At 44.5% G+C, this 17,964-nt stretch overlaps 1 protein-coding gene across 2 annotated transcripts in view; it reads left to right on the top strand.

Moving 5' to 3' along the window:
* Positions 1 to 17,964, top strand: part of csmd3b (CUB and Sushi multiple domains 3b) — a 246,350-nt gene that overhangs the window by 179,521 nt on the left and 48,865 nt on the right. Inside the window, exons 46-48 of one of the 2 annotated variants that reach the window (XM_056249475.1) lie at positions 2,346 to 2,519; positions 5,862 to 6,047; positions 7,373 to 7,546. In XM_056249475.1, the coding sequence (XP_056105450.1) occupies positions 2,346 to 2,519; positions 5,862 to 6,047; positions 7,373 to 7,546 (534 nt within the window). Of the gene's footprint in view, positions 1 to 2,345; positions 2,532 to 5,861; positions 6,048 to 7,372; positions 7,547 to 17,964 lie in introns of both variants that reach the window. The other variant, XM_056249476.1, reaches the window with a different exon arrangement.

The following is a 17,964-nucleotide window of genomic DNA, read 5'->3' on the forward strand; positions in this document are numbered from 1 at the left end:
AAACTCAACCTGGCATGTAATTAAAAGGCATTATGTTGTTGTTGGATTGATTTACTTTGCCGCCTGTATGTACTCTGATAAACGATATGATTTGAATGTCTAAACTGAACATTGGAGTGACAGCTCTCACCCGAAGGCATTGAGTGTGAATCTTCTATTTACAGCATGCGCCGCTTCATTCAGCCAACAAATATCTGCAATATTGAGCACAAATGTTGCCGTGTTGCCCATTGCTATTACACCCGCGGGATTTCAGTGGACTAATGTTCCCTTCACACAAAGACTGTTACAGAGCTATTGAATTACACCTCCAGACAAAGTGTTTGTTATGCCTATTCTACTGTTCAAACGTTTGGGGTCTATTTTTTATGTTTTTGAAAGAAGTCTCTTATGCTCACTAAGATATTAATTTAATAAAAATACAGTAAAAATGTGAACTATTATTACAATTTAAAACACAAATGATTTAAGACATTTCTACTTATATAGAACCTGTTTGGCATAAAGGGTTCTTTAAAAAAAGAGTATAATATAGAAATAGGTCTATATAGAACCCTATTGAACCTTTTTTTATGCATGTTTTATTATGTTAAATCTTGGGTGGTGTCACATCTACCACTTCCTAGAAAGAAAGAAAAGTAGTGTATGAATATTGAAGAATATAGAATTGACAAAATTGCATTGAGAAAATACTGTGCATACTGTGTACCGTTTACTTTATTGTTCGGTAAGATTTGTTAATGTTCATGAAAAAAAAAACACTCTTCTGCTCACCAAAGCTGCATTTATTTGATACAAAAATAAATTTAAAAAATCCAGTAAAAAATGTTATATTGTGAAACATTATTACAATTTAAAATAACTGTTTTAAAATATTTTAAAATGTAATTTATTCCTGTAATTAAATCTGCATTTTCATCAATCATCATTACTCCAGTCTTCAGTGTCACATGATCCTTCAGAAATCATTATAATATGATGATTTGATGCTCAAGAAACATTTATTATCACTATTATCAATGTTGAAAACAGTTGTGCTGCATTTTTCAGGATTTTTTGATGAATAGAAAGTTCAAAAGAACAGCATTTATTTGAAAAAAACTATTTTTTGACCAATTTAGCGCATCCTTGCTGAATTAAAGTATTAATTTCTTGTAGTCTTACTGACCCCAAACTTTTGAACAATAGTGTATATAGAGAGAGAAAGCGAACAATGTATTTTTGTATTTTCTACAAATATTAATATTATTATCAATTATTTATATTCTAATTTCTTTTCATTGAGTGTTAAGTTTCCTCTAGAAATAATACAGTTTATAATAGCTGTAAATCATACAGTTAAAACGTGACTCCATACATTAAAAAAAACATTTGCTTTAAAATGATGGCATACGATGCAAAAAATTTCAGATTGTTTTGTTTGTCTGTTTATTTCCACACATTCTTACTGATACCAAACATATCACACACTAGTTTTCAAATGGATGTGTAATGTACATCTTTTGGGTTGAGCCCTGCCTTCAAAGATGCATATATGTGATTGTGTAGTATTTGAAATGACAGTGAATTAATCTTGCCTTTATTTCTGTGCATTGGCCTTTAGAATGTGGTGCTGGTTTTATCAAGGAGAAACTGAATCTGATTTATTGCATTTGAATTGGCAACTTACCAAATAAATTATTAGAAATTACAGAGGGAAATTGAACCAATTCCCTGCAGTGACCAATCAATATTAAGGGCACATCTATTTTCTGCCATAATTTAATCACGCTCTAAACCGTTTCAGTTTTTTAATATGTACCTGTTGTGAGAAAACAGCTTCCAGGAAGAAATCATCCCACATTGTCAAGTCTAGTCAAGTCATCTTCATTTATATAGCGCTTTTAACAGTGTAGATTGTTCCAAAGCGGCTTTACAGTGATAATAGGAAATTAAAGTAACAGATTGTTTTGGCTTTATGACAGCTCTAGAATAAAGTTATTGTCCAGCTAAAGTTAGTTTTGATTGATTCACTTCCGTCGCAACGATCATTAGTTATTAACTTAGGGGCCGCTAACACGACAAGTTCTCTCTACGCAAACTTTAAAAACGCGAACCTGTGAGAACGCTGATGGCGTGCACATGCGTATTAAGAGCTCATTCTATAGGTATGCGCGTATATGTGCGCAGGCATGTAGTCCTTCCCTAAAAAACCCAACCCTCAACAAACTACTGGTCTGGCCTTAACATAAATAATACAGAATTTGATCACATTGCTACACACAGATTGTATGCTTACGCCATATTAAAGCCTCTCTCTCTCTCTCTCTCTCTCTCTCTCTCTCTCTCTCTCTCGTGATCTCTAGCCATCAGCTGTGGGCACCCGGGAAGCCCCATCTATGGCCGGACCGTAGGCAACGGCTTCAACCTCAACGATGTGGTGAGCTTCTCCTGCAACATGGGCTACGTGATGGAGGGTCCTTCCCGAGCCCAGTGTCAGGCCAACCGGCAGTGGAGCCAGCCACCACCAACATGTAAAGGTGGGGAGAAAAGTTAAGTCTTTTATTCACACAGAGCTTTGCCTGATTCACCGGCTGACCGTATTAAAGCAGCGCAGTGCACCCTGTGGGTAAGAAAGGCTGAAGCGGATGTTGGATGTTGATAAGTGGCTGCCGATTGTGGGGTTTGGTGGCTGAAAGTTCACTAACAAAATTGTCATTAATGATGCCTGGTAAGGAAACACAACGTTGTACTGTTATTATACTAAAATGTTATGCGGATATATTTAGTTTGATCTAGACTGCATGTTCTGCATATGCCATTCTGCATTTGCGCACTGACTTATTACTGCATGCAACTGTGTGATACATGATACTAACACAGTTTGAGCTGAATTATATGGAAAAATATATTATATTACAAAAATAAATGTTTAATTTCTTTATAATATTATTTTTATATTAAAATCATTATATATATATACTGTAGGTATTTATTATATTATATTTTAGAAGGTATATATAATATGTATGCATAATATATATATACTGTATATACAGTATATATACACTCACCGGCCACTTTATTAGGTACACCTGTCCAACTGCTCGTTAACACTTAATTTCTAAGCAGCCAATCACATGGCGGCAACTCAGTGCATTTAGGCATGTAGACATGGTCAAGACAATCTCCTGCAGTTCAAACCGAGCATCAGTATGGGGAAGAAAGGTGATTTGAGTGACTTTGAACGTGGCATGATTGTTGGTGCCAGAAGGGCTGGTCTGAGTATTTCAGAAACTGCTAATCTACTGGGATTTTCACGCACAACCATCTCTAGGGTTTACAGAGAATGGTCCGAAAAAGAAAAAACATCCAGTGAGCGGCAGTTCTGTGGGCGGAAATGCCTTGTTGATGCCAGAGGTCAGAGGAGAATGGCCAGACTGGTTCCAGCTGATAGAAGGGCAACAGTGACTCAAATAACCACTCGTTACAACCGAGGTATGCAGCAAAGCATTTGTGAAGCCACAACACGCACAACCTTGAGGCGGATGGGCTACAACAGCAGAAGACTCCACCGGGTACCACTCATCTCCACTACAAATAGGAAAAAGAGGCTACAATTTGCAAGAGCTCACCAAAATTGAACAGTTGAAGACTGGAAAAATGTTGCCTGGTCTGATGAGTCTCAATTTCTGTTGAGACATTCAGATGTTAGAGTCAGAATTTGGCGTAAACAGAATGAGAACATGGAACCATCATGCCTTGTTACCACTGTGCAGGCTGGTGGTGGTGGTGTAATGGTGTGGGGGATGTTTTCCTGGCACACTTTAGGCCCCTTAGTGCCAATTGGGCATCGTTTAAATGCCACGGCCTACCTGAGCATTTTTTCTGACCATGTCCATCCCTTTATGGCCACCATGTACCCATCCTCTGATGGCTACTTCCACCATGTCACAAAGCTCTAATCATTTCAAATTGGTTTCTTGAACATGACAATGAGTTCACTGTACTAAAATGGCCTCCACAGTCACCAGATCTCAACCCAATAGAGCATCTTTGGGATGTGGTGGAACGGGAGATTCGCATCATGGATGTGCAGCCGACAAATCTGCGGCAACTGTGTGATGCCATCATGTCAATATGGACCAAACTCCCTGAGGAATGCTTCCAGCACCTTGTTGAATCTATGCCACGAAGAATTGAGGCAGTTCTGAAGGCAAAAGGGGGTCCAACCCGTTACTAGCATGGGGTACCTAATAAAGTGGCCGGTGAGTGTATATATATATATATATTAGTGCTGTCAAATCGGTTAATCACGATTAATCGCATCTAACATAAAAGTTTTTGTTTATATAATACATGTGGATATATATATATGGTTTATATATGCTTTATTTATATATACTCACCTAAAGGATTATTAGGAACACCTGTTCAATTTCTCATTAATGCAATTATCTAATCAACCAATCACATGGCAGTTGCTTCAATGCATTTAGGGGTGTGGTCCTGGTCAAGACAATCTCCTGAACTCCAAACTGAATGTCAGAATGGGAAAGAAAGGTGATTTAAGCAATTTTGAGCGTGGCATGGTTGTTGGTGCCAGACGGGCCGGTCTGAGTATTTCACAATCTGCTCAGTTACTGGGATTTTCACGCACAACCATTTCTAGGGTTTACAAAAAGAATGGTGTGAAAAGGGAAAAACATCCAGTATGCGGCAGTCCTGTGGGCGAAAATGCCTTGTTGATGCTAGAGGTCAGAGGAGAATGGGCCGACTGATTCAAGCTGATAGAAGAGCAACTTTGACTGAAATAACCACTCGTCACAACCGAGGTATGCAGCAAAGCATTTGTGAAGCCACAACACGCACAACCTTGAGGCGGATGGGCTACAACAGCAGAAGACCCCACCGGGTACCACTCATCTCCACTACAAATAGGAAAAAGAGGCTACAATTTGCAAGAGCTCACCAAAATTGGACAGTTGAAGACTTGAAAAATGTTGCCTTGTCTGATGAGTCTCGATTTCTGTTGAGACATTCAGATGGTAGAGTCAGAATTTGGCGTAAACAGAATGAGAACATGGATCCATCATGCCTTGTTACCACTGTGCAGGCTGGTGGTGGTGGTGTAATGGTGTGGGGGATGTTTTCTTGGCACACTTTAGGCCCCTTAGTGCCAATTGGGCATCGTTTAAATGCCACGGCCTACCTGAGCATTGTTTCTGACCATGTCCATCCCTTTATGGCCACCATGTACCCATCCTCTGATGGCTACTTCCAGCAGGATAATGCACCATGTCACAAAGCTCGAATCATTTCAAATTGGTTTCTTGAACATGACAATGAGTTCACTGTACTAAAATGGCCCCCACAGTCACCAGATCTCAACCCAATAGAGCATCTTTGGGATGTGGTGGAACGGGAGCTTCGTGCCCTGGATGTGCATCCCACAAATCTCCATCAACTGCAAGATGCTATCCTATCAATATGGGCCAACATTTCTAAAGAATGCTTTCAGCACCTTGTTGAATCAATGCCACGTAGAATTAAGGCAGTTCTGAAGGCGAAAGGGGGTCAAACACAGTATTAGTATGGTGTTCCTAATAATCCTTTAGGTGAGTGTATATATATATATATATATTCATATTACAGTCTCGATTAGTCCTATGTCACTTTTTTAAAAAGATCCAGCATTTTTTATCATGTCCTATCAGTCATTTTTTTGAGTGGATGTCTGTGACAGAATGGCAGATTCTCATTCTATGCGTTGCTTGCCTAGAGCATCTGACCTAGTTGTTTCCACTGAAGTCACTTGCTTAGTGCTTCTGCCAAATAACATGTCTCTGTTTCTGTCCTCTCCCTTTCTTCTCTTTATTCAGTTGTCAATTGCTCTGATCCTGGGATTCCAGCCAACTCCATCAGGCAGAGTAAGATCGAGCACGGAAACTTCACCTTTGGCACGGTGGTTTTCTACGACTGCAACCCCGGCTATTACCTGTTTGGCTCCCCCGTCCTCACCTGCCAGCCCACGGGTCAGTGGGACAAACCGCTGCCCGAGTGTATCGGTATGTTTCTGGCATCTTTCAATGAAAATTTGGCAGTGGCATTGTGTTGCTAATCACCTGTTCCTTCCAGTAATTGAGGGGAATCAGTTGCACGACCCTCTTCCTGCTGCTTAAGATCAGTGGTTGTAATTGAGGGACAGGTGGAACACAGATTAGCAATTATCTGATCCCCGCTTTATTATGTGAGAGTTAAAACACAGCACATCCTCGGTCCGTCTACAGCTCAGTGAGACACGATCAGCAGCAGCTGCGAAGTCGACGGGGCCTAAGCTTACATTTCGCCCTGACAAGACTCCCTGCTGTCAGAGATGCCCTTTCTCCCAGTCGCCACTTTGCTTTGTGTTTCTATAACCTTTCCTGTAATTTTACATGTGTGATCCTAACTCCATTTGCAAGGCTCTTTGAATACCTAAGTGATCTGAGATACGTTCTGCATAAAAATGCTGACGCTTACTTGCAGTCCTATATGAAAAGTGTTTGTTTCTCACCTGGTAATGAGATTTACTCAATGCTTTATTTATATATATTTATGTGTTCACAGCTTTTCTGCTGACATGCAAAAATATATATGCACAGTTGAGCCCCTTTGTTTAAGCTTTTCTGTTGTTTTACATCTGAAGCATGTTAAAAAATATATATTTTTATGTTAGCTTTATTACATTTCTGTGCACATTAAAGGCTCATTGCTTTTAATACCATATTAAGATAAATTATTACATTTAATTAAATCATATTAATTCATTCATTGATATGCATTCATTTTGATTAAAATATTTAAATTTTAGCAGTGAGGTCTGAAATACAGATTAGGAAGAAACTTTCAGAAAGTGCTGATCTAAACGCTCACAGGAAGCTGAATTACCGCCGTATTCATTGAGACCAACTAGAGCGATTATATAATTAAAAGTTAAGAGCAGCTTTGTTTCAAGTTTTTTATGTTTTAATAAAACACCTATGAAGTGACGGCGCCAACTCCTGCATGACTTCAGATGACGCAAGCTCTGAATCATACATTCTTCTAAATGTTATAATCATTTGTTAACAAACAAGTATTCATTACTTCAATGAGCTCATTGTTTAAATTAATACATTTTTCACTAATTGTGATTTTGTATATGTACATTTCTGAAATACATAACTTAGACAGTTACCTCTGATAACAGATCACTCTAAATTGTAATGTGGAAACGATGTGTATTGTGAAAAGCGCTACACAAATAAATGTGAATTGAATTGAATTGATTATAATCATATTGAACTTGTGAATGTGTACTGAAGGAGTGTTTGCCAATCCAGTAATTTTTTCCCGTGTGTGTTGTGTATAGTGGTGGACTGTGGGCATCCTGGATCTCCTCCTAATGGAGTGCTGAGCGGGGACAAATTCACATTTGGTGCCACAGTGCGCTACATCTGTACGGGTGGTCGACAACTGAAGGGCGAATCCTCACGAACCTGCCAGCTCAATGGTCACTGGAGCGCACCCATGCCCTTTTGCTCAGGTAGGACGAACACACGCAACCTGCACGATTAAAGATGCTATTACACACCGTGTTCACACCAGACACGACACGACTACGAGATGCGACAAAATCAATCAAAAATCAAGAAGAGCGTGTGGGCGGAGTCTGTCCTCGAGCAGATGCTTCACGGTTTGAATGTTCTTGGATACTTCAGGATTTAGCATTAAGCTTTGTATTAGTAGAAAACCTGTAGTATTTTCGAATTACCATGCTTTCCACCCTCATATCCCCCTGAGACGAGAGATTTATGTATTTTTTGTCTGGAAAAAATCCTCCGATGACGCAAAAATCGTCATTTTGCATCATCGGAGGATTTTTTGGCCAGAGGCTAAAGACTACAGCCAGTAGTAGGGGCTGTCCCGCATGCTCTCAACCCGCCCACAGAGGGTGGGATCTCACTCACAGAATGTACACACAGTGTCAGACATCTTTTTTTGGAAGCTAAGCTAGCAGGCTCTTGTTCTGTGGAGAAAGCTGAGTAGTAGGGGTTACCATCCTCTTTTTCCCGGACATGTCCGGCCGTCGATGTCCTGGATTCAGCTTTTGCTTTCTGCAGTCGCCATTCATTGTTTACATGCACAGCTTTTGTTTCAATCTAACTGAATTCATTCCGATTGGTGAATCTGAATGTAGTGTTTACGCTAAACAAGTGATTGGTTGATGTGCGTTTTAACATTGCTAAGAAAATTCCCGCTCCTCCGTGAGAGATACGAGACCGGTGCGTCTCACGGGTGCCGCTCATCGGTCATCACGCCACCGGCCTCGCGCCGTTCTCCCGCGGCCCTCACTCGTCCTGCTCGCCACAGTAAACATGACTCGCGCCGTTCTCCCGCGGCCCTCACTCGTCCTGCTCGCCACAGTAAACATGACTCGTGCCGTTCTCCCGCGGCCCTCACTCGTCCTGCTCGCCACAGTAAACATGACTCGTGCCGTTCTCCCACGGCCCTCACTCGTCCTGCTCGCCACAGTAAACATGACTCGTGTCGTTCTCCCGCGGCCCTCACTCGTCCTGTTCGCCACAGTAAACACGACTCGTGTCGTTCTCCCGCGGCCCTCACTCGTCCTGCTCGCCACAGTAAACATGACTCGTGCCGTTCTCCCGCGGCCCTCACTCGTCCTGCTCGCCACAGTAAACATGACTCGTGTCGTTCTCCCGCGGCCCTCACTCGTCCTGTTCGCCACAGTAAACACGACTCGTGTCGTTCTCCCGCGGCCCTCACTCGTCCTGCTCGCCACAGTAAACATGACTCGTGCCGTTCTCCCGCGGCCCTCACTCGTCCTGCTCGCCACAGTAAACATGACTCGTGTCGTTCTCCCACGGCCCTCACTCGTCCTGCTCGCCACAGTAAACATGACTCGTGTCGTTCTCCCGCGGCCCTCACTCGTCCTGCTCGCCACAGTAAACATGACTCGTGCCGTTGTCCCGCGGCCCTCACTCGTCCTGCTCGCCACAGTAAACATGACTCGTGCCGTTCTCCCGCGGCCCTCACTCGTCCTGCTCGCCACAGTAAACATGACTCGTGTCGTTCTCCCGCGGCCCTCACTCGTCCTGCTCGCCACAGTAAACATGACTCGTGTCGTTCTCCCGCGGCCCTCACTCGTCCTGCTCACCACAGTAAACATGACTCGTGTCGTTCTCCCACGGCCCTCACTCGTCCTGCTCGCCACAGTAAACATGACTCGTGTCGTTCTCCCGCGGCCCTCATTCGTCCTGCTCGCCACAGTAAACATGATTCGTGTCGTTCTCCCACGGCCCTCACTCGTCCTGCTCGCCACAGTAAACATGACTCGTGTCGTTCTCCGGCGGCCCTCACTCGTCCTGCTCGCCACTGTAAACATGACTCGTGTCGTTCTCCCGCGGCCCTCACTCGTCCTGCTCGCCACAGTTAACATGACTCGCGCCGTTCTCCCGCGGCCCTCACTCGTCCTGCTCGCCACAGTAAACATGACTCGCGCCGTCCTCCCACGGCCCTCACTCGTCCTGCTCGCCACAGTTAACATGACTCGTGTCGTTCTCCCACGGCCCTCACTTGTCCTGCTCGCCACAGTAAACATGACTCGTGTCGTTCTCCCGCGGCCCTCACTCGTCCTGCTCGCCACAGTAAACATGACTCGTGTCGTTCTCCCACGGCCCTCACTCGTCCTGCTCGCCACAGTAAACATGACTCGTGTGGTTCTCCCGCGGCCCTCACTCGTCCTGCTCGCCACAGTAAACATGACTCGTGTCGTTCTCCCGCGGCCCTCACTCGTCCTGCTCGCCACAGTAAACATGACTCGTGTCGTTCTCCCACGGCCCTCACTCGTCCTGCTCGCCACAGTAAACATGACTCGTGTCGTTCTCCCGCGGCCCTCACTCGTCCTGCTCGCCACAGTAAACATGACTCGTGTCGTTCTCCCGCGGCCCTCACTCGTCCTGCTCGCCACAGTAAACATGACTCGCGTCGTTCTCCCGCGGCCCTCACTCGTCCTGCTCGCCACAGTAAACATGACTCGTGCCGTTCTCCCACGGCCCTCACTCGTCCTGCTCGCCACAGTAAACATGACTCGTGTCGTTCTCCCGCGTCCCTCACTCGTCCTGCTCGCCACAGTAAACATGACTCGTGTCGTTCTCCCGCGGCCCTCACTCGTCCTGCTCGCCACAGTAAACATGACTCGCGTCGTTCTCCCGCGGCCCTCACTCGTCCTGCTCGCCACAGTAAACATGACTCGTGTCGTTCTCCCGCGGCCCTCACTCGTCCTGCTCGCCACAGTAAACATGACTCGTGTCGTTCTCCCGCGGCCCTCACTCGTCCTGCTCGCCACAGTAAACATGACTCGTGCCGTTCTCCCACGGCCCTCACTCGTCCTGCTCGCCACAGTAAACATGACTCGCGTCGTTCTCCCGCGGCCCTCACTCGTCCTGCTCGCCACAGTAAACATGACTCGTGCCGTTCTCCCACGGCCCTCACTCGTCCTGCTCGCCACAGTAAACATGACTCGTGTCGTTCTCCCGCGGCCCTCACTCGTCCTGCTCGCCACAGTAAACATGACTCGCGCCGTTCTCCCGCGGCCCTCACTCGTCCTGCTCGCCACAGTAAACATGACTCGCGTCGTTATCCCGCGGCCCTCACTCGTCCTGCTCGCCACAGTAAACATGACTCGCGTCGTTCTCCCGCGGCCCTCACTCGTCCTGCTCGCCACAGTAAACATGACTCGTGCCGTTCTCCCACGGCCCTCACTCGTCCTGCTCGCCACAGTAAACATGACTCGTGTCGTTCTCCCGCGGCCCTCACTCGTCCTGCTCGCCACAGTAAACATGACTCGCGCCGTTCTCCCGCGGCCCTCACTCGTCCTGCTCGCCACAGTAAACATGACTCGCGTCGTTATCCCGCGGCCCTCACTCGTCCTGCTCGCCACAGTAAACATGACTCGCGCCGTTCTCCCGCGGCCCTCACTCGTCCTGCTCGCCACAGTAAACATGACTCGTGTCGTTCTCCCGCGGCCCTCACTCGTCCTGCTCGCCACAGTAAACATGACTCGTGCCGTTCTCCCACGGCCCTCACTCGTCCTGCTCGCCACAGTAAACAAGACTCGTGTCGTTCTCCCACGGCCCTCACTCGTCCTGCTCGCCACAGTAAACATGACTCGCGCCGTTCTCCCGCGGCCCTCACTCGTCCTGCTCGCCACAGTAAACATGACTCGCGTCGTTATCCCGCGGCCCTCACTCGTCCTGCTCGCCACAGTAAACATGACTCGCGCCGTTCTCCCGCGGCCCTCACTCGTCCTGCTCGCCACAGTAAACATGACTCGTGTCGTTCTCCCGCGGCCCTCACTCGTCCTGCTCGCCACAGTAAACATGACTCGCGCCGTCCTCCCGCGACCCTCACTCGTCCTGCTCGCCACAGTAAACATGACTCGCGCCGTCCTCCCGCGGCCCTCACTCGTCCTGCTCGCCACAGTAAACATGACTCGTGTCGTTCTCCCGCGGCCCTCACTCGTCCTGCTCGCCACAGTAAACATGACTCGTGCCGTTCTCCCGCGGCCCTCACTCGTCCTGCTCGCCACAGTAAACATGACTCGCGTCGTTATCCCGCGGCCCTCACTCGTCCTGCTCGCCACAGTAAACATGACTCGTGTCGTTCTCCCGCGGCCCTCACTCGTCCTGCTCGCCACAGTATGACTCGTGTCGTTCTCCCGCGGCCCTCACTCGTCCTGCTCGCCACAGTAAACATGACTCGTGTCGTTCTCCCACGGCCCTCACTCGTCCTGCTCGCCACAGTATGACTCGTGTCGTTCTCCCGCGGCCCTCACTCGTCCTGCTCGCCACAGTAAACATGACTCGTGTCGTTCTCCCGCGGCCCTCACTCGTCCTGCTCGCCACAGTAAACATGACTCGTGTCGTTCTCCCGCGGCCCTCACTCGTCCTGCTCGCCACAGTAAACATGACTCGTGTCGTTCTCCCGCGGCCCTCACTCGTCCTGCTCGCCACAGTAAACATGACTCGTGTCGTTCTCCCGCGGCCCTCACTCGTCCTGCTCGCCACAGTAAACATGACTCGTGTCGTTCTCCCGCGGCCCTCACTCGTCCTGCTCGCCACAGTAAACATGACTCGTGTCGTCCTCCCGCGGCCCTCACTCGTCCTGCTCGCCACAGTAAACATGACTCGTGTCGTTCTCCCACGGCCCTCACTCGTCCTGCTCGCCACAGTAAACATGACTCGTGTCGTTTTCCCGCGGCCCTCACTCGACCTGCTCGCCACAGTAAACATGATAAATGGCGACTGTAGAACGCAAAAGCCGAATCCCGGACATTTTGGGCGATCTCGAAATCCCGGGCAGACTCATCACAGAGACTCACTAGTAGCCTAGACTTGTTGTTTAACTACTGCGCTCTGTTAAAGGTAGGTGTGGCCTCCTAGGGCAGCGAAGCAAGTGCATTCTGGGAGTTGTTGTCTTTCATCCACATAAGTCAAAAATACATTTTCTGGCTTTTCTCAGTCTAGAAAGCTCCAAATTCAAAAATAATTTCACATTTCTTCTACATAAATGACCCATTTTAAATACACATTCATCTTTCCAGAGGTGAAGTATCCCTTTAAGTATTCAAACAGCTTGCCTCCACAAATAAATCTAGTTTTCCTTACATTTGTAGGTTGCGAAAGTTATTAGCAGTCCACTAGTTTGATTGGACAGGCAATACTCCAAAAGTGCTGGTTTTTTGTAGAACAGTTCTGGATCAGTCTGTTGACTGTGTTCGCAACACTTCCTACTTTGGCTTCTTTTGAAACTGTTTTCTCTGGCAGAGCAAATCTGAAAAAAATAGCTGGCCATGTTGTGTTTGGAATGTAATTTAGTTGATATTATACAATTTATTTTCCAATTTGTGTTCTTATTTGTGTTCCAAGAGTCTTGATATACAGTCCAACACTGGGAGTTGTCACTGTTTGTATCACTCTGCTTGTCTGTGTTCCAGATAGAATCTCAGTGTTTTTATTTGTGGATTTTTTAGTAATGCTTTCTGCAAGTTGTGTATTGAAATGCTCGTAAATTACGTTTTTTTTTTTTTTCAAAGTGATTCATTGTGTCATTCACTCAAACCTCATTTGACTCATTCAGTGTAAAACATTACTACACATGATGGTTGATTGTTCTTTGACTTTGTTTGAAACAAATTTCATAGTTGAAGCAAAAAATAGATAAAGTAACTCTATCAGTACTGTGTCTAAACGCCGGGACACACCAAGCCGACAGTCGGGCCGTTTTTGAGCGTCGGTCGGGTCAGCTTAGTTTTTTCGGTGTGTTCAGCTGCATTGGCTCTAGTCGGACACTGTCTGGGTTTTTTGGGCCGATTCAGCATGTTGAATCGGCGTCTGGCCTTCGGTGAGAGAGAGAACTGTGATTGGCTGTTCAGCCAAGCGAACGAATCAGTGTACGAGAATAAAAGGGAAAGCGAGCAAAGAAGTCAAGATGGTACAGACAGACCGCTGTTATAATTTTGTCATCTTACCTAAACAATCAAATGCAGGAATATTTTCATAATAACATGAGTCGACTGGAATGAAGAAAGTGATCAGCGCGATTGATATTCAAAATCAAAGCAAACGCTGCTTTGTTTACGTTTGTATATCTGCAGTCTTAGTTTCAGTTTCCCTTTTTGAATGACGAAAATATACTATTAATACCTGCTATAGACTTGCAAGCAGGTGCAGAACGCACATGCTAGTTGACAGACACCTTTAGTCCTTCTGATGTGTTCAAGTGCAGTTTTTGGCCGCGACGCAGCCGACGAGAGGTGACAAAACAGCTTTCGTCTCCGCTAGTTCTTTGACATCAGCTTGGTGTGTCCCGGGCTTAAAATAACTACAAAGTTAACTCTTAACGATAACGGTAGCGCTTTATTTTACAGTCCTGTTCCCCATGTACATACTTTGTACTTATTATTGTAATTGCAATAACTGGGTAATAACTAGGTACTAACCCTAAACCTAACCTTAACCCGTTACCCTATATTAACCAGTACTTTTTACGTAAGTGCACGTACTGTAAAATAAAGTGCAACCACAAACAAACAATAATTTTGTCCTCCGCCGCTTTAAATGCTCTTTAAAGTCGGGTGGATTCTTATTGGCTGTCAATGTTTTTATCGTTCATAAGCTGGAAAAAAAATATTCCGAAAATGATTCAAATTATGTTGTTTATCTGTGTCATTATCGTTATAGTTGTAGTGTGGACTTATAGTTGTATAGTTTATAGTTGTAGTTATCGTCCTTGCTGTGAACGGACCTTTAGTCAATAATAACTTGTAATCAAAACGACTACACCTTTTTTTTTTTTTTTTTACACCTTCTGTCAAATCACTGCTTCAGAATGGAAGAGGAGTCACAGAATAAAGAATAAAGCCCCTGACATTTCTTTTCAATTCCCTGTCACATGAAGCTTGCACACAAACAACACACAAACAGACTCGCTAAAAATAGGATGCAATTTGTTTACTATCTTTCCCCTTTGAATGCATATGAGTGTATTTACTCCTCTGGGGCTTGCCATTGAGAGTATGTGTTTATGCACAGCTAGAGTGAGAAGTGGAGTTACTTTCAGTAAACACAGTCTGTTCTGCCTCTGCTTTAATATGTAATTAGTCATTTTATTAGTCATTTAAGTGTAGAAGAACTTCAGAAAATAGCTCGGCTGCACAACCACCACGGTAAACAATTTGTGAGAAATAAGTTTGGATGACTTCCAAGCAGTAAAAATGCCTTCCAATAAAGCTTGTCAGTTCTTCGGTGCGAGAAGAAACTCACCAGCAAGGCCGTGAGAAAGCATTAACTCAGCAGAGGTTCGCGTGGCCGGGACTGTTAACACTAACGCCCGCTGAGAGACGCGGCCCAGACTCGCTCTGACTGTCCCATGACTATGTAAATGAAGTTTACGGCTGAAACATCGGCTTGGTGGGGCGTCCGACATCTGTGAGGCGTATAATTATTCTGTGGGTTTGCTGTGCTGTTTTTTAAAACATTTCCGGCATTTTTATTGAGATTACATGCTGATGGCTTTCGGTGGAGATACAGTAGTGGCCAAAGGGAATATTTGTTTTTAATGACCCTACAAGTTCGGTTAAACCATCAAAACATGAGGAAAATATTTGGTATATTTAGGGGAGAGCAAAACACTAAACTTGGTTAAGGTATTTATCTGACAAAATTATTTGGTTAAAAAAGGCAAAGCTATAGATGCAGGGTTTTTTTTACTATGCAAAAAAAAATTCTAGAAAAACAAAATGCTCACAGGAAAAAGCATATATTGACTTCAACATAATGGATCTTGGATCAAGAATAATCTTGTACCCAGCGCAATTGACTGTACACTGACGCATGTATCATTCCTATTTTGCACCCGACACACACCGGACTTTTCCCTCCACAGACTCACGTCGGTAAATTAGGGAATGATTGCACTCCTGGGGTAGGGTTCAGCGAAAAGAGGAGGCGTGTTCCAGCAAACTTTCCCTGGTGCTATTTTGCAGTTCCAGAAAACAATTCCGCCTGGAAAAACCTAGTATAATTGTCAGTAGCGTGTTATTCAGATGCTATTTTAAGGGCGCATACTTGGCCATAATGTATGGCCACTTTGCTTTTCTCGTCTACACAGACGCAGCAGTTCCATTTTTGCAAATCATACATTATTACAAGGAAAAATATTAACACACGTGAGAAATCATTGTGGTGTCCATGAAGATACATCTAGCTTACACATTTACCCAAATTATTATACGCCTGTTTAACCGAAGCTAATTTGGGTGGGTTTCTCCCATCCCCATACAACGCCACTTCTCTGTCTTTCACTGCCCTGACGAGAACGCCGGTCTCCTCGGCTGTGAACCGCTCCTGGCGTGCGTTTGGCAAATCCGCCGTTATAATACACTGTAAAAAATGAATCATAAGTCTTGTAATTTTCATTAAAAAATTGAAGGTGATGATTAAAAATATTGTGTATATTTTATTAAGAAAATTGCGGTTCAGTGTTGTATAGAAAACATTGAGAACATTTCACTAATAAAACCAAGAGATACATTTTCCTAATTTTTTAAGGAAACATACACAATTTTGAGGCTTGAACTGAGGAACCGATTAAGCTGATAAAATTAAGGAAAAAGGGCTACCAATTTATTTTAAGAGAATTAGCTCAATTATGTGGTTTTATTTAGAGACACCATTGGTAGTTCCCAGCATGCTTTGCACATGGCTGGTAATGGAGAGGAAATATTGAAATTAAGTGTTATTTTAAGTGTTTTTGAGTAAAGGGAAACATCTGTTAATGTTTAATGTTCAGTTATGTTTGACATTTGAAAGAGTTTCTATTATGTTGAAGTTTTGATCGTTACCAATTTGCTGAAGAGTAGGGCTTATAGTAAGGTTGTGAATAACTACATGTACATATTACTCTGAAGAATTTAGCTTTGTTTGTTGAGCATAAACTTTGTTATAATGCTAGTGCAGTAACAAGTTTTGTTATGTGCTATAGCGGCATACAGTCTTTTAATAATGCAATATAACTCAAAGTCAAATATAAACAGGTTATTTCCATTCACTCTAATTCACACACTTTTCACCTTAAAATAAAAAAGCATATTTCACCAAAAATATTAAATTCATTGTATCATAGACTAAAAAATTAAGGGGATTTTACATGATTTATTCAGGTAGATTCCATGAAAGAAATCAAGCCTTAACTACTCAAAAATATTATGTGTAATATTGTTACTATAATTTGTTTAATTAAATAGCAGTAACTTTTTTTACAGTGTAGCAATCCTCCATGGAACAAGCGTGCCTGCTCTTAAAGGGAATGTGAGATGACGCTCTGATTGCCAGCAGCCATATCACCCTGTAGCCCAAGACTGGTTGCCCACTGAAGCTAAGCAGGGCTGAGCCTGGTTAGTACCTGGATGGGAGACCTTCTGAGAAAACCAGGTTGCTGCTGGAAGAGGTGTTAGTGAGGCCAGCAGGGGGTGCTCACCCTGTGGTCTGTGTGGGTCCTAACGCCCCAGTATAGTGACGGGGACACTATACTGTCAGAGCACCGTCCTTCGGATGAGACGTTAAACCGAGGTCCTGACTCTCTGTGGTCATTAAAAATCCCAGGATGTCTTTCGAAAGAGTAGGGGTGTAACCCCGGTGTCCTGGCCAAATTTGCCCAGTGGCCTCTGTCCATCATGGCCTCCTAATAATCCCCATATATATATATATATATACACTGATTGGCTTCATCACTCTGTCTCCTCTCCACCAGTAAGCTGGTGTGTGGTGAGCGTTCTGGCGCACTATGGCTGCCGTCGCATCATCCAAGTGGATGCTGCACATTGGTGGTGGTTGAGGAGATTCCCCCTTCCATGTGAAGCGCTTTGAGTGCCTAGAAAAGCGCTATATAAATGTAATGAATTATTATTATTATTATGATTGGTTTATTGCACGTTACGCCCAAACCACACCTATGAGTAATGTAGCGACTTCAGACCAACCCCTTTTAGATTTGCGCCGGGCGCAAGAGTCGTTTATCCCGCCGGTATAATAGCAACAGCGCCCGAGATCCGCGCAGAAAATTACTTGTGTTTCGCGTTTGATACTTGCGTTTCAGATCGTTAAAATAGGGTCCAATACGTTATTGTTTAATTGGTTCTCTCTTGTTTTTGCATGTTCATAATTTCTTTATATGACAGCTTCTTTGTTGGCACATTTGTCATGTTTCATTGCGTTATTATCACACATAAAACAAATTGATCCCGAGCACAACTACGTAGTAAGCTTACAAAATCTTTAACACATTTTTAAAAATATTTGACTAAAGGGTGAAGGACGGTGTCATTCTTCACTACTATGCGGAAACATACACACACACAAGGAGTCCGTGTCTGTTTATGTT

This window comes from Rhinichthys klamathensis, unplaced genomic scaffold (assembly GCF_029890125.1).
Source record: "Rhinichthys klamathensis goyatoka isolate OS25496 unplaced genomic scaffold, OSU_Roscu_1.1 h1tg000060l_1, whole genome shotgun sequence".
Classification (NCBI taxonomy): Eukaryota; Metazoa; Chordata; class Actinopteri; order Cypriniformes; family Leuciscidae; genus Rhinichthys; species Rhinichthys klamathensis.